The sequence below is a fragment of the Callorhinus ursinus genome, unplaced genomic scaffold (assembly GCF_003265705.2).
Source record: "Callorhinus ursinus isolate GAN/ISIS: 27379988/994484 unplaced genomic scaffold, GSC_fseal_2.0 scaffold41, whole genome shotgun sequence".
Classification (NCBI taxonomy): domain Eukaryota; kingdom Metazoa; phylum Chordata; class Mammalia; order Carnivora; family Otariidae; genus Callorhinus; species Callorhinus ursinus.
The window spans coordinates 762551-785378 of NW_027397103.1; the positions used below are offsets into that span (position 1 = coordinate 762551).

The 22828-nt window shown below is 49.2% G+C and overlaps 2 protein-coding genes across 8 annotated transcripts in view; one reads left to right on the forward strand and one right to left on the reverse strand.

Annotated features, from left to right (window-relative positions):
- ALKBH2 (alkB homolog 2, alpha-ketoglutarate dependent dioxygenase) overlaps positions 1-2166 on the forward strand; it is a 3437-nt gene extending 1271 nt beyond the window's left edge. For both annotated transcript variants that reach the window (XM_025889336.2, XM_025889337.1), the window contains exons 3-4: positions 377-575; positions 1839-2166. In XM_025889336.2, coding sequence (XP_025745121.1) covers positions 377-575; positions 1839-2145 — 506 coding nt within the window. In that variant the 3' untranslated portion in view covers positions 2146-2166. The remainder of the gene's footprint in view (positions 1-376; positions 576-1838) is intronic.
- The window catches only part of USP30 (ubiquitin specific peptidase 30), a 59279-nt gene continuing 37966 nt past the window's right edge, over positions 1516-22828 (reverse strand). For 2 of the 6 annotated variants that reach the window (XM_025889333.2, XM_025889328.2), the window contains 10 exons: positions 20233-20336; positions 15636-15734; positions 14789-14834; positions 13393-13487; positions 8623-8682; positions 8036-8122; positions 7363-7443; positions 7044-7263; positions 5103-5223; positions 4140-4698 (listed from right to left, as the gene is read on the reverse strand). In XM_025889333.2, the coding sequence (XP_025745118.1) occupies positions 4434-4698; positions 5103-5223; positions 7044-7263; positions 7363-7443; positions 8036-8122; positions 8623-8682; positions 13393-13487; positions 14789-14834; positions 15636-15734; positions 20233-20336 (1178 nt within the window). In that variant the 3' untranslated portion in view covers positions 4140-4433. Of the gene's footprint in view, positions 3958-4139; positions 4699-5102; positions 5224-7043; positions 7264-7362; positions 7444-8035; positions 8123-8622; positions 8683-13392; positions 13488-14788; positions 14835-15635; positions 15735-20232; positions 20337-22828 lie in introns of those variants that run through there. The other 4 variants (XM_025889330.2, XM_025889329.2, XM_025889331.2 and 1 more) reach the window with 4 other exon arrangements.

The window sequence follows — 22828 nt, forward strand, 5'->3', positions numbered from 1 at the left end:
GCCTTAAATGCATTGGCTTCATCTCTCTTGGGGGCCCCACACCCTTAGTCCCCACGGTTGGCAAAATCACCCTAGCGTGTAGCCTGACTTCGGCTTGCTTGCATTTCAGCCTCTTATTATGCTTCTACTGGAGTTTAGGCAATTAAAGCATAGTGTTAAAAAAAAAATTGGACGAGAGCGTCTTTCTCTAAGTGTAGGACAAGAACCACTGTTCTTACGTGAACATTTTGGGCAAGCCGCAGTGATTTCTGTCCCTGGTCAGGAAGTGAAATGTTACTCCTGTTTCAGTTCCCTCTCGATCCTGAATCCTCAGGGAGCAAGCGTGCGGGCTACTCGCCTGCCTGCTCTTCTGAGCTGCCGTGTTTTATCTGTGCAGGTGCGCTGGCCAGGGTCCAGGTGTTCGGGAAGTGGCACAGTGTGCCCAGGAAGCAAGCGACCTATGGCAACGTGGGGCTGACCTACACGTTCTCGGGCCTCACTCTGTCTCCAAAGCCCTGGATCCCAGTTCTAGAGCACGTCCGGGATCGTGTTTCTATGGTGACAGGAGAGACCTTCAACTTTGTGCTTGTCAACAGGTGACACTCTACCTGGTTTTTTCCTTTTCAGGCTACTGGACTGAATTGTATAAATCTGCTTCTTCCGAAGGCGGGAATTTAGGATTCCATCATTTTTTTTTTTAAATTTAAATCCAATGAGCTAACAGAGTAAGTACATCCTTAGTTGCAGATGTAGGGTTCAGTGATTCATCAGTTGCATATAACACCCAGTGCTCATCACATCACGTGCCCCGCTTAATGCCCATCACCCGGTTGCCCCATCCTCCCCCCTCCAGCAGCCCTCAGTTTGTTCTCTAAAGATAAGATCCACCATATTTTATTCATTTGTGCAACAAATCCCTTAGTGCAGCAGGGATGTGGCCTGGGGAGCATCAGCAGTTGGTCCTCGTGGAGGCCACGCTGCAGAGGAAGTGAGAGGTGATTCTCTCATGAACAAACCGTTGAACAAGATCATTTCAGATGCTGATAAGTGTCTTAAAGAAAATTAAACAGGCTGATATTGCTGAGAATGGCTAGGAGAAAGGGGTCTGGGTTGAGGGCAGGGTTTCGCACCAGCAACACTCTGACATTTTGGGCCGGATACTTCTGTTGTCAGGGCTGCCCTGTGCTTTGCAGGGTGTGAGCGGCCTCCCTGGCTTCCACCCCTTGGATGCCAGGAGCATCCCCTCCCCAGTCACAGCCACCAGCATGTCTCCAGACACTGCCGAGCGTCCCTTGGGGGACAGAACCACCCTGCTTACCAACCCTGAGTTTAGGGGAAGGTGGTTAGCGGAGGGCTCCCTGAGGTGCTGAGACTACATGGAATGAGGGAGCAAGCCACACAGACGTCCTGAGGAAGAGCAGAGGGGGCTTGGAGTGTGTAAGGAGCGGAAATCCCACTGATAACTGCTGGAGCAGCAAATGAGGGGAGGGAGAGAGGGCTATTATGAGCTCAGAGACGGGCAGGGGCCAAACTGGCAAGGAGTCAGGGTTTTTTATTCTTAAGTGGGGGAGAAACCAGTTGAAGGTTTACATACATGGACTGGGAAAACCCCAAGATGAGTTTTTGGCTGCTTTTGGTGAGTTACATTTTAAAGCACATGATCAAACAGGACAAGATCGAGTGCAAGCGCTTCAGGCTTGGCTCATCTGTAGACCCAGATGAGGCCCTCCAGCCCCCACAGACCCACAGCAGGGGCTGCTCGTGGCACCTGTCACGCTGGGGGAAAATGAGGATTCTGCCCTGTTGGCGGGTCCCAGGAGAGGGCTGTTTTGTAAACGGGGCTTGTGTTCTCACTGCAGGTATAAAGACGGCTGTGACCACATCGGTGAGCACCGAGATGATGAACGAGAACTGGCTCCCGGGAGCCCCATAGCTTCTGTCTCCTTTGGGGCCTGCAGAGACTTCTTCTTCCGGCATAAGGACTCTCGGGGGAAAAAGCCCACCCGGAAGGTGGAGGTGGTCAGGCTTCAGCTGGCCCACGGAAGTTTGCTTATGATGAACCACCCGACCAACACTCACTGGTACCACAGTCTCCCCGTACGAAAGAAGATTCTAGCTCCACGGGTCAATCTGACATTTCGCAAAATTCTGCCCGCTAAAAAGTAAAAACTTTGTCGGTGGTTTGTACTTCTCTTTCCTCCTCCCCTCTCTACTCCAAGACAGAGCTGGCTTCTCTCTTCCCAACAGGGAACATAGGAAAGGCTGCATCCAAGCATGGGGCTTATTACCTAACAATGCAGAATTCAGAAAGAGGATGGTTGTATCAAGTTGGTCAATTATGAAAAAATACCAGTTGGGTTTTTTTTTTTCCTAACAAAAAGATTCTTTTATTACTATAATACACAGCAGATACAAAAGGTACCTTTAGCAAATACATAAATCAGAAGTTATTATGGCATAAACTACTAGTTTAACTTAGGTTTTTGCCCAGAGAAGCTGCTCTGTAAATAACTTAAAGCTAGAAAGATGAGGTGGCTGCTACTTAATGCCTAATAATTTACAAAATGAAGAAGTCAGCTTTTGAGTCTGGGTCAGAGACCGTGCATGTCCACCCCAGCCTCTGACCCGCCATCCACTTAACAGCTGAACGTTCCGGGCCCGGCATCTCTTTAACAGCAGATTTCAAAGGGGGAACGGCGGCAGAAGAGCAGTTACTGAAAGCTACAGTTTTGCAGTGCGGTGTAAGGGTCACGTCACCGGGTGTTTGTCCCCCGGACTCAGGCAAAACAGCTGTACTCGAGGCAACATCAAAGCCAGGGCCTGCGACGGAACTGGGAAGGACGCTTCACGCTGCTCTTCTCTCCCGGACGTCCGGGGCCTGGAGAACCTTCCAGTGTGTTCAGTCGGTCGAGAGCTGTGAATCCTCGGGGTGCGTGCTGGGCCCGGCAGGACGGCGATCACCCGGGCCCCTTGCGCTCTTTGCAGACACCCAGGCCTGGTCTAGCAGTGTCTGCCAGCCCACCCCCACCAGGGGAAGCCTGGTTCTCAGCCTCTCAGCCTCACCTCGGGTGACCTTTTAGAAAGTTCGAATTCCAAATCTTAACTCTAAAGAGTCCGTTTGAATTTTTTTTTTTTTTTTTTTTTTTTATAAAAAACCTAGCTAGAACATAGATTCCACTGTGTCCTCAAACTTCCTGTGGTGCTGGGCTGCATCCATGAGCCTTCTCCCAAGAGGGAAGAGAATGCCCAGTACAGTCTTTGTACAGCTGATGTAGAGTACGGACCTATAACAAAATGACAGGACTAGATGATCAGCTGTAAGAATACGTTTTTTACAAATTGAAAACTTTCTTCTCTTTTGTGGAAAGGGCTGGGGTTTGGATGCTCGCTGAGCCTAAGCCTTCCCTTGCCAAACGAGGAAGCCTGACTGTGGCCCTGCAGTCAGTGCCCTGCCAGCCCCCAGCTCCCGAATCTCATACAGCCCCCAGCTACACCTGTAAACCTCGGGAGCGCTGCAGGGGCAACAGAGTTAGAAATAACCGTCCATGGGGGGCGGGTGGTGGTGGTGGTGGTGGTGGTGGTGGTGGTGTAAAAACGGGCTTTGTCCAGAGCAGAGGAGGTGCAGGGGTCGGCACAGACGCTGCCCCGTGCCCACTGTTCACACAGTTTGATGACAGGCCATCGTCACGTCTCCCGTCCAGTGTGCCGACAGTTAAGAGCAAGCGGGAAGCAGCTCACAGCTGACAGAGCAGCAGAAGAATTAACCCCCCCGGGGGAGGGACAGATTTGGCAGGTGCACTTTGATGACAGAAAGAATCCAAAGACTGGAAAAGACCCACAAAAAGAGAAGGCGGGTGTTCTTCAGGCGTCTTTTAGGCGTCCTGTTGCTCTCCGCAGAGAAACTTGGAAGGAGCAGAGCTTTTCTCAAAAGTTGTTCAGAGGACTCTTAGACAATGTGTGTTTTCCAGAATGGACGTGCTACAAAAGCAATCGAAAGTGAAAGGCACTTTTTCTTCTAAATTGTTGCCTTTAATAATTTCACCAATTTTTTGGGCCTGCTTATTAAAAATAAAAGATCTATGCTGAAACCGATTGGAGGATTAGACAAAGTTACCTCCCCTCTGAGAACACCTAACATAGCCGAATATAAAAAAGGTGGCTTCCGGAACCGGGTTTCTTTTAATTACCTGTATCAGCTGAGTAAAAAGACGTTCTAGACAGACTGACTCCTGTCGGAGCTCAGTGAGGACACCACCCAGCGCACGCTCCCAGAGCTGTTCAGGGGGCCAGATTTGGTTTGAACTGGGGGCCAGCGGCTCCTGCACGGAGCCTGCTCTGAGAACACACCAGAAGGCTGAGGACTCTAGCGGGGCCACCTGCGCACGCACACACAGCCAGATCTTGCCTGGTTCCTGGCCCGCGGGGACAGTGCCATCGGCTCTGGGGCAGGACCGTCATTCTTCGGACCTGTACTCCCGGCCCTGGGGCTGCATCTTGGAAAGAACACGCTCGTAAAACAGCAGGTAGGCGCTGGAGGACAGGACCTCCTGCAGGCTGGCCTTGCGGACCGTGTCGTCGGAGATCCACAGCCACTGGTTGCTGGTTGAAAGAGGGTTCTTGGCTGACGGCGGGGACCGTCGGTAAGTCACAAAGTGTCCCGAGTGCATGTCTCCATGGTGGACCACAACTGCCATTAGCCGGAAGAGGTACGTGGAGGAGCTGAATGGGAGGAACACATGCAAGCCGTTTACAGATAACAAAAAAGAAGGGCCATGGGCAAAACCGAAAGGTGAAAGAATCCTAGCTGTTCAGTGATGGGGGACTGACACAGGGTACCTCCATACAAGTGAACACTACACGACCCTTAAAACGCAGACTGATGCATTCCCACATGTATACACAGAACACATATATTTAAATTTTATGTTCTTCTAGAATTCTTATTTTTGAAGTGCTTTCCAGTTGGGACAAAAATAAACAGGAATGTGTAATGGTGAAATCACACCTGAAGATGAAAGAAAAATGTCTGCATTGTCATCCGTTTCTGTGCACAGCTAATTCTGGAAACCAAGAGAATCAGCAGCTACGAGAAATGAAGACTGTGCTTCTCCGGGGTGGCTCACCTGTAGTCAGGAACCACCGGGAGCGGGAAGGGCATCGGGCCTGGCAGGGGGGGCAATAAAGATGGGGAGCAGGCGCCATTCATAAAAATGTGTGTTTTCGGGCCCCCGGGCTGACCCAGAACTGAAAGAGAAAAAGGCCCAAGGCAATTACCGCAGCAGTGGTTGTGGGAGAACACACCGCGGCCTCCATTACCTTGAGTTTAACTCCCCAACAATGCTGCAAAGAGAAAAGTTCATTTTGTGTTAGGTTGACTCCTACCTTTTTGTCCTTTTTTCCCAGACTTTATTTATTTATTTGAGAGAGAGAGAGGGAACAGGGGGAGAGGCAGAAGCAGGCTCCCCGCTGAGCAGGGAGCCCGATGCGGGGCTCGATCCCAGGACCCTGGGATCATGACCTGAGCCGAAGGCAGACGCTTAACGACTGAGCCACCCAGGCACTCCTCCTTTTTGTCCTTGACTTTCTTAATCTCGAGTAGGAAAAGTGGGTCTAACTCCTGGTCTGCTGCTCACTTGGACAGCTTTGTGGATCTTGAAGCCCCCGTCCCTGTTTGCTAAAGATGCGCCGGAGTTAAGCTGTAGCTAATTTCCTGGCATCGCAACCTAAACCAAGGTTTCTCAACCCTGACGCTACTGACACATGGGCTGGGTTAATTCTTGGTTGTGGGGCTGTCCTGGGCATCTTGGGGGTTTCACAGCATCCCTGGCCTCTAACACCCGTCTCCTGGTTGAGACAGCCAAAAATGCCACCAGCCACTGCCCTATGTCTCCTGGGGGACAAAAGTCCCTGATGAGAACCACGGACCTCAACATTCTCTATTCTTTAACTGCCAGCTTCTAAAGAATACCAACATGTAACCGTGTTGCCAAATGTTGATGGGTGTAGATAAAATAACGAAGGAGATCTTGACCTGTCTTGCCCTTTCAAGTGCCCTGTGCGGGGCCCTTTAAGTACCCAGCAGGTCCCTGTGGGCCGTATAGTAGCCACAGCGAGCACCCTGCGACAATGAGCAGACCCGCAGCCCCGGCCGGGGGAGCAGGGATCCAGGGTGAGGCGGTCCAAAGCCTGGGCCCTCTTCCCACCACGGCTGCTCTGACATTCGTCTACTGATCCGCTGAACAAAGGCAAAATACAGTCTCCCTGTGAATGGTGTCCTGCCAGGCCACACAACCGTGGAGGCGGGAAAGAATAAAAGCAGCAAGGGACGCTAAGCAGGAGCATCCGGGGTGCGGGGAAGCCAGGCCTCTGGCTTGACTGGGAGCAGGTGCGGGCGGGGAGTCTGGGCTCGGAGCCCTCAGAGTCGGTGGGTTTTCCTGGTCTATGTAATTCTAAAGAACTCAAAGAGTTAGAAAAGATAGCTTTTAAAAACTGCCCAACGCTGCCTTCTGGTGCCCGTCCTCCCAGTGGACTGATGTTTGCTCTGTGACTAGTCATTTCACCTCCCAGGGCCTTGATTTTCCCCTCAGCCAAGACTGGGGGCAGTAAGAGCTACCTGCTCCCGGGGGCCCCGACTCGGTAATTAGTCTCAAGTGAGGAGAGCAGTGGAGATAGATCAGGAAGGAGCTCAGTAACGAAGACGTGGTCCTTAGCCAGAACTTCTCCTCCCCGCATCTGTATAAGCGACAGGACCCTACCGGGCGGGGTGGGGGAAGAAATTCATTGGAATGCTAGGGGCCAATTACCATCCTGTCAGCAATCTTAAGTTTTTCTTCCCATATTTCTTCAACTGTGATGCTGTTTTTAAAACCATACACCTTCTTACTATATAAGTTTAACCTCTTTTAAGGAATCTTCCCTCCCGTACCCCCAATCCTGCTATTCTCAAGAACTTGAGCAACCGCTGGACTAGCTCCCCTCGTGGCCTAAGGGCCCCAGAAGGTGGTGACACCAAATTCCTTTTCCCTGTGCTGTAAGTTCCGTGCGTTAGCCCCTTGGGCACACACCTGATCTGGGGGCGGCCGGCCCGTCCTGCAGGTCCAGGGTGGGCCCCGCGGTCTCGCTGGGCTTGGGGCTGTGCTGACCAGGTCTGTGCCCGAGGAGGTGATACTTATAGATGTCCATCATCAGGAACTCGTTGAACTGCACGTGCTCATGCCGCTTCAGGGGTGTGCCGTGGCTGGACCAGCTCAGCCGCTGCAGGTGGATGCACAGACACTGAGGGAGCTGCAGGGACGGGAGAGAAACCGGACGCGGCTGAGTGTCGGGGGTGGGACACAGGGGTCCCCGAGGGCAAAGCCGACAAGGCGTGTGGAGTGGGCTCACCTTGCCTAGTTTCAGCTGTTTAACAAAGGTGGTCCTCTGGTGTTCCACCTTCTCCCCATTCAACGTCCCTCTGGCTTCGATCTGAAATAAGAGAAAGATCGCGCTGCAGAATTTCTTGAAACGATACATCTGGGGAGGGCCACAGCCAGGTTGGTGCTACACCTGTATTCAGCTGGCACCTGACTTTGACCTGAGAAAGGAGCTCAGCTGCCCAGTTAATCGTGAGTTGTTCGCACTGGTTTAGTCGTTAAGTAACAGTGACAGTGGGGACAAGAGAAACGACAGTGCGATGCAGGAACTCTGCTGTGGCGCGTCATCTATTTTGTTCCGTGTCCTCAGAAATTCTGCCCACGGCTCCTCTTCAGAGGATGACACACGAACGCTCAGGGGAGTCAGGCAGGTGACTGTCGGTCGGGAGGCGGGGGGTGGGGGGGGTGGGGGAGGTCCTATCTCAAAGCACAGCCCTCAGGGTTTTCCTTTAACTATTCTGCAGATGAAGTGAACTCATCTGGGGAAGAGCTACCAGTTTCCTAGCCAAGTTACGTGGCTATGGCCGAAAAGGCCCCTGGGTATAGTCAGAGGAGCTCAGGCCAGTGGTGAGCGGTGGTGGGAGAGGTGCTGCATCAGGACACACAGGCCAGCTAGGGGGTGACACCAGGCGTTAGAGGCTTACCTGCGTACAGTTGTCACATACGACATCCCGCACAGATTCGGATGAGATGAAGTGGTGAAGGCAGTGGTCCAGGGTCAGTGGATGCCCCTTTAGCACCAGAAAACAAGATGTATGATTACAGTTCAGTTACAATGAAACTATTAACAGAAGGCAATGTGATCCCAGAGCTTTATTTTTGCTTATATGGGCAATAAAGCTTCACAGATGCAACTGGACGGTCCCTGAGCAAACGTGGAGCTCAACGCATCCTAGGCTTGCTATTATGGGTGGATTCAAGGCTAGGAGGACGTACGTAACACTGCAGAAACTTATGGACTCCCACACTGTTTTAGAGATCTTTGAATTTGAGATTAATACGTGTGTGTGTGTGTTGAAAAACGCCGAAATTCCTGCAGCCAGAGAAAAACCATCCACTTTCTTCTCCCCCCAGATCAGGCCATGGTACCACACGTGACAACCAAGACGGGTTCAGCCAACCATGTGTCTGAGTAACGCATAGTACCTTGGCTACACAACATGTCTCAAAGCCCGTTCGGATTTGAATGTCTCCACAACGGACCCCAAATAAACCATCGCTCGGTACATACCCACGTGGCAGCTGGAATACTCAGTGAAAGGCTGTCGAAAGTATCAAATCGAACAGGACTCTGAAATAAACATTGCAGAAAATCCAGAAAGGACATGGGTTCAAGTCAGAGCTTTAGAGATGGGGGGACACATGCCTATGAAACAGTGTAATATATAGATGCCCAACACTGACATAATGAAAGATGGCGTACTTACCTAGAAGCAAATTCTATTACAAACAACCTTGTCAACGTAAGAGGTACAGTGATACTGAAGGACAGCTTATGAGATAACTTTAAGAGAACATACCTGACCCAGCAATGTAGGAATTTTATCTTCAGGAAATAACCATGGACAAAACTATAAGGATGTTCATCCTGGCATTATTTATAACAGCAAAATATGAATAGTTGAAATTTCTAGGGAATGATTAAATAAATTATGTCATGTCCACAGAACAGTATGCTCTGTTCAAAATAGCACAGTAGAGGAATGTGTGAGTGTATGGAAAGATGTACCTGTTCTGCTATTAACTGCAAAAAAAACCCAGATGATAAAATAGGGTAAGAGTTGCTGCTTTTGGTGATGGCACAGTAGCTTGGTTAGACTAGCTCTCCTTGAGATAAGGCATATAAATTCTGGACCAAAGCAAAACACAACCGTTTGGATGACTGGAGAGCTACTGTCAACTCTTGGGAAACAGGAACTCCGCTGTGAGATTTGCATTGTGTGACTTTTCGCTTGAGGGAACTCCCGGGTCTCTGCAGTTCAGTGTCAGGTGGCAAAAAGCTGCAGTCTCACAGGATGGAGGTATCAGAAGACAGGGTTCGGGGCTGGTACAGAGGCTCGGGAAAATCCCAGAAAGAGGGGAGCCACCAAGAGGATGAGCCCCCAAATCAATGTATAAGCCCTGCCCAATTCCAAGGCATACACATGCGCGTGTGCACACCCACACAAACACACCCACACAGGGAAACTCCAGGAGCCTGGCAAAAAAGCAGAAGCTAGAAGCTGAGAAAACTGCAGATTTTGCTGCCTGACGTGGGAAAGACAGTTTGGCTTTGAGCTCAGCCAAGTTAACTGCACATCAGAACAGAATTCATTATTTTTCAGAGAAACATAACAGAATCCAAAGTCTCTACTACAATGTTAAATATGCAATAAAAAATTACTAGACATACAGCACAAAGAGGAAAATATGACCCATGGTGAAGGATCCTATGGATGACCTGGATACTGAAATTAGCACAAGGACCTTAAAAAGGATTATGGCAAATAAGCTCAAGGATACAAAGGAAGACAGTTATTTAGTCCTGGTGGGGGACAAATGGAGAGTCTCAGCAGATAAATGGAAACTATAAAGAACCAAATGGATATTATACAACTAAGAACAATAACTAAAATGAAAAGTTTGCTGGGGGGCACCTGGGTGGCTCAGTTGGTTAAGCCTCTGCCTTCGGCTCAGGTCATGATCCCAAGGTCCTGGGATCAAGTCCCGCATCGGGCTCCCCGCTCGGCAGGGAGCCTGCTTCTCCTTCTCCCTCTGCCTGCTGCTCTCCCTGCTTGTGCCACAATTGCTGTCTGTCAAATAAATAAAATCTTTAAAAAGAAAGAAAAGTTCACTGGACAAGCAAAGTGAAGATGGAGAAGAGAGTCCATGAACTTGAAGATAAGTCCACAGATATTATCCAATTTGAAGAACATGGAGGAAAGAGGTTGAAGAAAAATGAACTAAGCCTCAGTGAGCTGTGGAACAATATCAAGCAGACCAACACGTAGAGAATGGGGCATAAAATTTTTTGGAAAATAATGGCCAAAAAAATGTGCAAATCTGGTAAAAAACATAAATGTACAGATTTATGAAGTTCAGCAAATTCCAAGCAAATACAAAGAAAAGGACACCGAGGCACAGGGTGGACAGACGGCTGAAACTCAAAAGTAGCGAGAACATCTTGTAAGCTGGCAGAGGAAGAAAAGTGACACTCCGTACAGGAGGACGCCGTGAATGATGCTGGCTGTGCATCAGAAAAGGTGGAGGCCAGAAGCCAAGAGAACACCTTTACAGTGACGAACTGAAAGTAACCAAGGCAGGCGTGCGGGTGCCCCCTCCACGGTAGGGGATGGGGTGCTGCTGGGAGAGAGAATGACCCTGAGAGGTAGGGCCCCGGTTCTGCTGCTCTGTGGCATCGGGCAAGTCGCATTTCCTCAGGGGGGCGCTCTGACTGGTGGGAACAGGGGTGGAAGCTCAAGGGCAGACAAGGCCCTCGAGGGTTCGGCTCCGCCCCTGCAGGGGAGATGTCACCCTCCCGCACAGGCTTCTAGGCCTATCTTCCTGCTTTGATGCCACATGTCACGTTTCAGCTATTCTTTGCCTGATGCTCAAGTGCAATCTGTAGACTGCTTCACTCGTAACAGGTGGCTGTGGCGGGGATCAGAAAGAGGTGCACAACCAGCAGCGGGTGCGTGGGGGGTGGGGAGAACAGCGGGGAGCGAGGAGAGGGTAGGGTTGCTGGAAATTCACCGGTCACAGCCTGAGAGCCCGTGGTGCATCTGAGAGGCTCCTTCGGCCCCTGCCAGGCCGCTCAAGAAGCAATGTGGTTTTCAGAGCTAGTGGGCAAGGTGTGGAGAGTGGAGACTTCGGGAAGGTCTGATTTCCTGCACCATCCTCCACCTAGATCTTCCCCTCCATCTCCCTCCATTGTGAAACAGCAAGTCAGCAGTGGGGGGAATCTGGGCATAAGGTTTCCGTGTGCTGTAAGATGATGCAAGGCAATCGCTACCACAGACTCTGTCTGGCTCGTCTTCCCCTCCACAAACTGAGACGACCTTCCGTAGTCATCTGCTTCCTAACGAGACTCCATGACTGGAAACAGAGGCACCAAATGACTTCAGTCAAAAAAACAAAATAAACCAAATCAAACTGAACCCGAACAACAGCAACACTGTCAACCCCCAAATCTGTACCAAACAAAACTATTCCTGGGGGGGAAAAATAGGCAAAACAGAAGAATTTTCATAGAAATGAAAACTAAGTGAATTTGTTGCCAAGGGATATAAGAAATGTTACCAAAAAATTATGAAACAAATAGAAAACAAACAGTGAACTAGCAGACCTAAATCCGACCACATAAAAATGTTAAATGTAAATGGACTAAACACGCCAATTAAAAGGCAAATTGTCAAACTGAACCCAAATATATGCTATCTACAAAAACCACACTCTAAATACAAAGACAAAGTTAGGTCAAAAATAAAAGAACAGAAAGAGATATCCTATAGAAACACTAGTTAGGGGTGCCTGGGTGGCTTACTCGGTTAAGCATCTGACTCTTTTTTTTTTTTTTAAAGATTTTATTTATTTATTGGACAGAGAGATAGAGAGCACAAGTAAGCAGAGTGGCAGGCAGAGGGAGAGGGAGAAGCAGACTCCCCACGGAGCAGGGAGCCCGATGCGGGGCTCGATCCCAGGACTCTGAGATCATGACCTGAGCCAGGAGGCAGACGCTTAACCGACTGAGCCACCCAGGTGCCCCTAAGCATCTGACTCTTGATTTCGACTCAGGTCATGACCTCAGGGTTGAGATGGAGCCTAGCATCAGGCTCCATGATCATCGGGGAGTCTACTTGAGAGATTCTCCCTCTCCATCTGCCCCTCCCCCTGCTCTCTCTCTTTCAAATAAATAAATAAAATTTAAAAAAAAAAAAAAGGGAAAGAAAGAAACACCACTCAGATAGACTCCAGGGCAAGGAGTCTTACCAGAGATAAAAAGGGACATTTTATCAAGACAGTGTACCTAACAGCAAAGTCTCATAAAAAACTCCGTAAAAATAAAACTAAAGAAAGAAAAAGAAATGGATAATTCTAGGAAATATTTAAGGAAGAAACAATACTGATCTAAACCCAAGTCCTTCAGGAAATGGGGGAAGAAACGCTTCCCAGCTCATGTTATGAGGGTGGTATAATCCTCATAACAAAACCTGACAAGACATTACAAGAAAACTGTTAAGACCAATATTCTGCACAAACAGACACTAACCTCCTTTAGATAATATCAGCAAACCAAATCCAGTAATACATGTAAGAAAGTACATCACAATAAAGTGGAGTTTATTCCAGAAACACAAGCCTAGTTTAACATTAGAAAAATCAATCACTGCAACTCACCACATTAACGGAATAAAAGAAAACCATGCTGCTGAGTGAAAGAAGCTAGTCACAAAGGACCATGTATCGTATGATTCCGTGCATATAAAATATCCAGAATAGGCAAAACTATAGAGACACAAAGTAGGTTAGTGGTCGCCTAAGGCTAGAAGAGTGGGGGAAATGGAGAGTAGCTGCTAACGGGCACAGGTGGTTTTTTTTTGGTGGGGGTGGGGAGGATGGCAATATCCTAAAATTGATCGAGGCAACAGTTACACAATTTTCTATTTTTGTATTTACGTTGGAAATTTTCCAAATAAAAATTACTTTAAAACGTTGAAAGCAAACCCCCCCAAGCCCCCAAAAACCCAACCAAACAACAGAATCTGTTGTGTCTACTGTCAGTATAGACCCAACCTTGAGACTCAGTTCCTGCCAATCCACAGTGGGTCTGCTGCTCTCGGTGCAGAAGAGGCCACCCGAGGGTCACTGACTAAAGGGAGGCACTCTGTCCACGAGGTGCGCAAAGCCCAGGCGACCACAAACGCCCCCGACCAACGTCAGTCCACACTCACTAGATACTTCCCAAGTCTCGACTTGAAAGAAAACCTCGCCAGAAAATATCAAGCGCTGGTATTGTATTTACCTGGTGTTCACAGTGTTTGCAGATCATGTTGCTCGTCAGCCTTCCATGGAAAGGATGCTGAGATTTCCAGTGATTGGACGTGGGGTGAGGTGAGCCTGGAAACACAGAACATGTCTTGCTATGCCACCTTGAGCCCTCTGGCACCAACCTCCAAACTCACCCTCCTTCTTAGTATTTGGTAGCAACTCCCTCTTTAGGAAGAAAAATGTTCCTGAAAAGTAAACTGAAATAGCTTTCCTTAATGACTTCCATCAAAAAGGCAACCCATCCCCTTCCCAGGAGAATTTATGCAAGTCCTTAAATGTGGTTTCTGTATAATGGGTACAGCCACATTTAAAAAAGGAATTTATATTATATGTTAACTAACTTGAATTTAAATAAAATCTTGAAAGGAAAAAAAATGAAATAAAAAAGGAACTGGTGTTGAATAATGTATTTTCACAAACATTTGCTTAAGATGTTTGAGATGTCCAAGGAAGGATACCATAAGGGAACATTCCAGAAAGTGAGATAAACTTCTGAAAATCATCAGAATAAGTAAGTTCTGAAAAACTGGATTTTTTTTTTTTTTTTTTTTTGGATAGGACAGGAGTTGGAGGAATCAACAGTGTGGCAGGCTAGTCAGAAACACACATCCTAGAGTCAGGCGGCCCTGGGCTCTATCCTGGCTTTGCTTCTTATTAGTTTTATGACCCAGGAAGTCACTTCATCTCTGTGAGCCTCGGTTCACTGGGAATGGGGACAATGATTAACTCATTAGCCCCACGATCAACTGGCTTTGCTTCTTATTAGTTTTATGACCCAGGAAGTCACTTCATCTCTGTGAACCTTGGTTCACTGGGAATGAGGACAATGATTAACCCATTATCCCCACGATCAACTTCGCACCATTGCTGTGAGGCTTAAATGAGATGCTACAGTGCCTGGCACACAGTTTGGGCCTCAAAAGATAACCACTGTTATTACTACTGATGCACAAAGGAATTCACATGTCTTTTCTTTTTTTTTTTTCCTTAAGTTTAGGTCTTAAGAAAACAACAATCTCCTTCTAACGAGGACAGTGATCATTTGCTGAGGATATGACAGTTTCAGCCTAAGAAGCTCTTCACGAGATCAATTCAAGAAGGTAGAAAGGAAACCCTTGTTTGAAGTAGAAATAAGTCCGTCACTTTTTTTCCAGGCGGGAAACTGAGCAAGGTGTGAGGGAACAATTCAAGATGGCCCAAGGGAACAAGGTAGAGCTGTTTCTAAAACCCAAGTTCCTTTGCAAGTACACACAGTTCAAGCTGGACTGGATGTCCCCAGAAAAAAAGTTATTGTTTTTGTAAACACGCACATCATTGTCACATCTCAAAAGTACCCGTCTTGCATCTTATAGTTTGAAGGGAATGATTACCTCTCGTGCGGCAGGTTATTTGTTTAGGAGTTACTTCTGGCTGCTGCTGTAGGGAAAAAAAAGAAGAAAAAAAAAAACCAGACTGAAAACCCAGCTGCGATCCCTTTTAACCCCCTCACCTGCTCCTGAAGCTTACAAGTTTCTCTGCTGGTTGTACCACTTAAACCCAATTTTTAACCAGATCCTGAAAGTAGCCCTGATGATTCTCTCTGGTTGGTTCCTGTACCTAATCCTTCATCAAATGAAAAACACATTTCCTCTCTCTGGAATATTTCTCCCCACCCCTTTATTAGTTAACTTTTATCAACTCCCTAATATTTATCATGTTCCAGGGAAATGAGGATTCATTTAGCATTCCTATGGCTCCTTGCTCCCTGTATTAAATAGGGGGAAAAATACCTTTTCTTCTCAAAGCCACCACAAATTGCAGCAATGAATCATTTTAAAGAGCCTTGACACCCCTACCCAAAGTCACCAACTGCAAAGTTTGCAGCATAAGACAATCCCCCAGCCCCACGCCCACTCTTGATTTTTTTTTTTTAAAGATTTTATTTATTTGACAGAGAGAGACATAGCGAGAGAGGGAACACAAGCAGGGGGAGTGGGAGAGGGAGAAGCAGGCATCCCGCTGAGCAGGGAACCCGATGTGGGGCTCGATCCCAGGATCCTGGGATCATGACCTGAGCCGAAGGCAGATGCTTAATGACTGAGCCACCCAGGTGCCCCCACTCTTGATTTTTACCGAGACTTTTGAGTTTAGAGTTGTACAAAGATTATCCTCGTGTTCTCTACCTATCCCTATGAAAATGCACAAACCACACAAGTCTTGGAAATACCAAGGGCTTACCTCCAGGGAATGCACATCAAACAAATGGGTGACCCGGGGCTGCCGGTCCCGCTCGTCTTCCAGGGATGAGGTAATGACATGGAATAACTCGTGGGCATCCTGTCAAAGGGCAAAGCAGCTTAAGAGAGGCCCGAGGGGGCCCTGTGTGCACCACCAGGCAGACCCCCTGCAGCGAACGGGGCAGAATTTGCTCTCCACCTTCTTTTTTTTTTTAAGATTTTATTTATTTATTTGACAGAGAGAAATTCAGCGAGAGAGGGAACACAAACAAGGGGAGTGGGAGAGGGTGAAGCAGGCTTCCTGCCGAGCACGGAGCCCAGTGTGGGGCTCGATCCCAGGACCCGGGGATCATGACCTGAGCTGAAGGCAGACACTTAATGACTGAGCCACCCAGGCGCCCCTCTTTTTTTTTTTTTAAAGATTTTATTTATTTATTTGACAGAGAGATAGAGAGAGCGCACAAGTAGGCAAAGCAGCAGGCAGAGGGAGAGGGAGAAGCAGACTCCTCGCTGAGGAGACAGTCCGACACAGGGCTCGATCCCAGGACTCCCAGGACTCCGGGATCGTGACCTAAGCCAAAGGCAGCCACTTAACTGACTGAGCCACCCAGGCGCCCCTGCTCTCCATCTTCTCAAGGTTAGGCCCATTAAATGCAAATTTATATCCCAGACATTTTCACGACAAAGGCCCTCAACTAAGGGCCCCAAAGGGAGAGAGAAGGAAAGCAAGCTGTGGGGGGGGAGGGGGGAAGCACTGCCTTCACACCAGCTGTCTCTGACTGAGCCTGTTTCAGCTTTGTCAACATGGCCCTGGCCTCCACGCCACCGGACTACTCCTTTTTTATTGCAGTAAAGTACACACATGATGTCCAAGCCGCCATTTTAAGCATTTTTAAGCATACACTCCTGCTGGGTTAAGTACATTCACACTGTTGTGTGACCATCAGCACAACCCATCCTCTGAACTTCTCTAGCTTCCCCAACCGAAACTCTGTCCCCATTAAATACTGACTCCCCATCCCCCTCCCTCAGCCCCTGGCGGCCACCTCTGTCTCCAGCAATTGGGCCACTTGTGGAAACTTGGATAAGGAATCATACAGTGTTTGTCCTTCCGTGATTGGGCTTATTGCACTGAGCTCAATGTCTGCAAGGCTCATCCACGGTGTAGCACGTGTCAGAATTTCCTTCCTTTGTAAAGTTGAATAATATTCCATTGTGTGTGTATATGAATACATAGGTACGCACACGTATACATATCCTACTGCATGTGTGTACACACACACACACCGCATGTTGTTTACCCATTCGTGCATTGCTGGACACCGGGCCGCTTCTACCTTTTGGCTGTTGTGAATGATCGGCTATGTATATGGGTGGACAAGTATCGGCTGGAGTCCTGGCTTTCAGTTCTTTTGGGCATACGCCCGGACGTGGAATTGCTGCATCATATGGCAGGGGGCTGCTCTCCCCAAAAGCCAAAGCCATCCCTGACTCTTCTGAGATGGGTGGGTCTCTCCTCCCCTGAATTCCGGAGGCACTGACCCCTGTTATGCTCTCCCTGCAGTCACCAGGGTGATCTTTTAAGAGGCAAGTGCCTTTACTCTTCCGCTTTCAACTTCCCAGTGCCTTCCCTGGTGGGTAAGTCCCCACCCCCAGCCAGCCTACAAAGCCCGAAGCCTACAAAGCCCAAAGACGTGATGTGGCCCCTCGAGCTCCCGGCCTCGCTCACCAGGCCTGCGACCCGGCCTCCTCCCGCCCCGTGAGCCAGCACGCAGATTCCCATCTCGGGGCCTGCTCTTCCCGCACCCTGGCTGGAGGAGCCCGCCCCCATCTTCACACAGTTGCCTCCTTCTCATCCTTCAAATTTCTGCTGAGAAGGCACGTCCTGAAGGAGACCCTCCTGCAAGGACCCTCCCTGACATAAGAAGCCGGCCCCCGCCTCCCCCCCCCGCCACCTCCTGCCGGTGCAGCCACCTCCAGGACACACCCCAAATCCCGAGGACTCTCCATCCGCCCTGCCTCAACCCCAGTCTGAGCCAGGCCATCGGCCGCCCTCCCGACCCTCCTCTCTGCTCCCTCTGCCCACTACAGTCCCTCCGGGACAGCAGGCCCTGTTCAAACACAGATCAGGTCACATCAGTCCCTGTACAAGGCTGCCAGTGGGTCCCCACTGCACACAGAGCAGAAGCCCAGCTCCGGCGCAGAGCGCCTGGGGCCCTGCACAATCTGCCACCTGCCGCGGCCTGAGCCCCTCCCCTCCGCTGCCCTCCTGCCCCTGGTCACAGCCACGCTGCCACCTTGCCCTTCCCCAACGCGGCATCCTTAAGGTCTCACCCTGCGCAGTCCCGTCTGGAACACTCTGCACCCAGCTCCTCACAGGCCTCCCTTCTTTTCAGACTTCAGGTCTCAGCAAAAACCTCGCATCTCCAGAAGCGCCTTCCCTACCTGAAGGAGTCTCCCCACTGCTTTTCTGCCCCTCACCCCAGCTCCAGGCCCCCCACACTCACACCGGCCCATCAGCACGCTTGTCTTCTCGGGACCCTTTTACTGTCCACAGTCCTCCACTAGAATGGGAGCTCCCTGTGAGCAGGAGCCCTGCAAGTCCTGTTTGCCACCACGAGCCCAGGCCCTCCACGGGTCCCGCCTGAGGCAGGCATTCCATAAACATCTGAGGCCCATATACAAGAATCCCCTCCTAGGCCATGAATGGCAGTTAGCAAGAGAGTGATGGAAGGTTCAAAGATAAATAAGGCAAGGCCCTCGTGGAACGCACAACCCAGGGGTAGATGGGGCCGCCTGGCTATTTATCTAGCGGTGGTGCTACCGCCTGAAAGGGGACCAGCTTTTCCAGGAGGCTCACAGACAAGGCATCTTGTCTGTGAAGCAGGAGCAAGGGTTCCCCAGGGAGAAGAATCCCAACACAGCCTGGAGTCAGACCCAAACCCTATTCCATCACTGTCGGCCATGGAACTACTTGGCCTTGACAAAAGGAATGCCTCGAAGAAGAGGGTGGAGCTTTGCTGTGCACTTGAGCACGAGTGGCCCGAATCCTGCCTCTGCCACTTAAGGAGCTGTGTGACTTTGGGCTTCTGTGAACCTCAGTGTTCTCATCTGCAAGATGGGGACAGTAACGGTGAGACCTTACAGGGCTGCCGTGAGGATGAACTCAGAGAATTCACACGAGGCAAGCGCCTGGCCCGATACCTGCCCCACAGCTCTAGCTCCAGACACTGCAAAGTGTCTGCCGTTGACTGACAAGATCAGGAATAATGATGTGGACAAGGCCCCGGGCCAGAAGCTCCGGCTGCCTTCAGAGAGGCAGAGGCCAGCAGCCAGCCATGCCTCTTTCCCTTGACCGCTACAGCTGCGGGCCTCAGTGACTGCTGCAGGCTCAGGCTGCTGGAAACACTGCCCGGAGGAACTGGCACGCCAGTGGGTCCTTGACAGAAGAGCGGGACTTAGACAAGGTATCCGATGTCCCTGGGACTAAATCGCAGTCACTCTCTCAGGTTAGAGAGAGGAAAACGCAGCTAAATCATGGCAGCTACCAGAGGAGGATTTAATAAGTATTTTCTAAACGGAAAAACATTTCAATATACAAGGGATTCATCGAGATGCCTTGTAAGAAAGTTGGTACCTTCAACACCATGTTTAAAAAAAGGAACACCTACGTGGCTTCAGACTAAAATGGAAACAGAGGTAGTCTTTATAAAATAAGGGGAATGGAGAGCCTTCCCACCTCCCTTTCCAGCATTTCTAAATGCTTTTCACTCCGGTCCCACCCTTTGGGGAGCCTAAAGGCCGTCTCCCATTTCTTGGGTCCAGTGTCTGGATGGTGGAGGCAGAAGCAGCCAACACAAAGCTGGCCAAAGCTGGCCTGGGAGTGTGGCCAGGGAGGGCGTACCTGCACATCACTGGAAGCTAAATGACCTGTCTCTACAACTTCACTGTCTCAGCTTCGGCCTCAGACTCACCGTCCATACTAGCGGTCCCAGGAGGAGGAGGGTGGGCAGGACCAAAAGAGGCAGTGAATCTGTAGTTGCGGGAAAGCGGGTACGAGGGGCTGGCGTAAGGCCCTGGGGTTGCTCATGACGGCTGCTCAAGGTCGGGGGCCATTTCAAGTAATCTAGCCTCGAGAAACGATTTTTTTTTTTTTTTTAAATGAGGGTATGGTTCAAAAAAGGGTCTCACCTGAACCTCTAAGCTTCTAAGGTAAAGCCACCGGCTGCTCTCTGAAGGACCCAGGTAATCAAGTGCAACGTCACTCGAGGACGAAAAGGAGGCTCGCTCTTTGGCAACTGTCCAAACCCTATCCTGCTAACCTTGCCACTCCCTGGGTAAAAAACAAAAACAAAAACAAAAAAAAACCAGAAACAAAAACAGCTGTCTTCCTCCTCTGGTCGGGAGAAGAGGAACAAAGTTTGTGATCTGGTCCCAGAATCCTAAACTGCCCCAGAAATGTACACTCAGGCCAGGCAAGTACAAGGTCAACACTGGCATTTATTCCTCACGCGGCAGCAACAAGGCTAGTTTCCAGCCGTCATTGCCAGCTCAGGCCCCGGCGCATTAGCGGGCAGGATTTTGAATGGGGTGTTCACCTGTTCTTCAAATGAAGAGATCTGCCATCTGTACATTCTTAAGACATCCAACAAGCAGCTTGCATCTAAGACCTCATCATCGGTGACTTCTTGGCAGGACAGAGCTGGGAACCAAAAAGGTAATGCAATTATTAGATTGCATCACTAGCACAAGAAACCAGGGAACCTGCCCTGCACAACGTAACAAAGTTAATTAAGCATCTCACTATAAAATTCACCTTGGGACTATAGCTCTTTCAGTATTCCTCTTTGTAGTCTTACCCAAGGCTTAGAGGGCGGTTAGGCACTGTGTGTTTCCTGAATGAACGTGATTTTTCATGAGCCCGTAGCATTTAAACGAAGTAACTGATTGCAGCTATTTGAATTTCCATCATCGATATAAATTGTTGCAAGATTCCTAGTGAATCAAATGGTTTTTACTCACAGTTCTGAGGGCAGGAGAGCCCTTAAACATTCATCTAGTCCAACCCACACTCCGTGCTTGACTCCCCTCTATAGGACTCTCTCTGAGGCCACAGGGCCTTCACCTGTGTCCGTCTCCCTGGAGTTTCTGATTATCATGGTAAAACAGCAAGTCATACATGGCAGCCTGAAGGGGGCTGCTGAGTGGTTTACTTTCCGTTCCTTTTTTTTTCCCTCTTTTCCTTTTTTTTATGTAGGCTCCACGCCCAGCACAGAGCCCAACGCTTGGCTCAAACTCATGACTGTGAGATCAAGACCTGAGCCAAGACCAAGAACCAGACACTCAACTGACTGAGCCACTCAGGCACCCCTGAGTTTACTTTTCAGTCATAAGTAGAATCAAGCCGAATGAACAAAAATAGAAGTGTGAGGGGCTTATGAGTTTATATTATAATTACAGCTCGATCAAGGGTTGGCAAACTTTTTCAGTCAGGGGTCAGACAGGGGACATTTTTGGCTTTGCGGGCTCTGCAGCAACTACTCAACTCTGCTGCTGTAACACCAGGGCAGCCATAAAGAGCAAGTAAATGGGCATGGCTGTTTCAATAAAACTTTATTGACAAAAACAGGCAGTGGTGCAGACGTAGCCCACGCGCCATAGTTCGCTGATCCCTGATCTTGCCCGCTCCCTTCCACAGTATATTTCACTGGGCCAGTACTGCTAGAGTGTGGGAGATAAAAATACAGGGGCCTGGGGCACCTGGGTGGCTCAGTCGGTTATGCGGCTGCCTTCAGCTCGGGTCATAGTCCCAGGGTCCTGGGATCGAGCCCTGCATCGGGCTCCCTGCTCGGCGGGGAGCCTGCTTCTCCCTCTCTCTCTGCCTGCCTCTCTGCCTACTTGCTCTCTCTCTCTGTATCTCTCTGCCAAATAAAATCTTTAAAAAAAAAAAAAAAATACAGGGGCCTGCCAGCACAGGGCAGCTTCCCAAGTTCAATTAACTCCGGGAAAACTAAGCTAGCCTGTTTCTTCTGATTTGCACTTAGTGAACTTGAGACATTCCTTTGGCTCTGACTCGGGAGGTTCTGAGCAATGCCACCGCCATCCCTACCTGAACGTGGTGGTGACTCAGGGTGGTAACCAGGGGAGAAGCAGCAGCCCTGCTAGCCACTGCTAAGTCCTGAGGCTCATCTTAATGGGGCAGACATAGCCTGGTGTCAGACCTTTACCCTCCAGAACAAAGGGAGCCCATTAAGAAGGCAACCATACTTCCCTTCTTCTTCTTCCTCCTATGCTCCTCAGGCAGCCTGTCGGTTAGCTTTTTTCCTCTGAAGGAAAATTTTAAGTCCCTCTTAGCCTAATTTTGCCTAAAATGCTGTGGGGCGATATGGCAATGTCTACTACTTTTCATAACCCACAGTTTATATCCGACTCTCCCAGGATCTACGCCAGGGCAACACAGGCTTGTGTGCACTATGGGCACAAACAAGAACATTCACTGTAGCCTGCTTATGACAACAAGGCCCTGGAGGCAAATAGCTAAATAATAATATCTTGACATTATGGATACTGTGCAACGGTGAAAGTGAATGAGGTTTGCAAATCACAGATCTGATAAGGGATTGCTATCCAGAACATATTAAGAGCTCCCGAAACACAATAAAAATGCAGACATCCCAATTCAAACATGGACAAGGGACTTGAGTAGACATTTATAAAACAGGAACAAACACAAAAAAACCACAATAAAACCACAATAATACAAATGGCCAGAAACACATGAAAACTCCTACTCAGCATCACTTACCAGTAGGGAAATGCAGATCAAAACCACAATGAGATGATCACTTCACACCCATGATGGCTACTATCAAAAAGACAGACTAAATAACAAGTATTGGCAAGGATGTGGGAGAGCTGGAGCCCTGCGTGCACTGTTGGGGGGAATGCAAAATGGTACCTCTGCCCTGTAAAACTGTATGGCAAGCCCTTAAAAGAATTAAACAGAATTACCATCTGATCCAGTAATTCCGCTTCTAGGTATATACCCAAAAGAATTAAAAGCAGGGACATGAGTAGATATTTGTACACCCATGCCCACAGCAGCATTATTCACAATAGCCAACGGTGGAAACAACCCAAATGTTTCTTGACTTATGAATTGACAAATAAAATGCAGTGTGTACACACAATGGG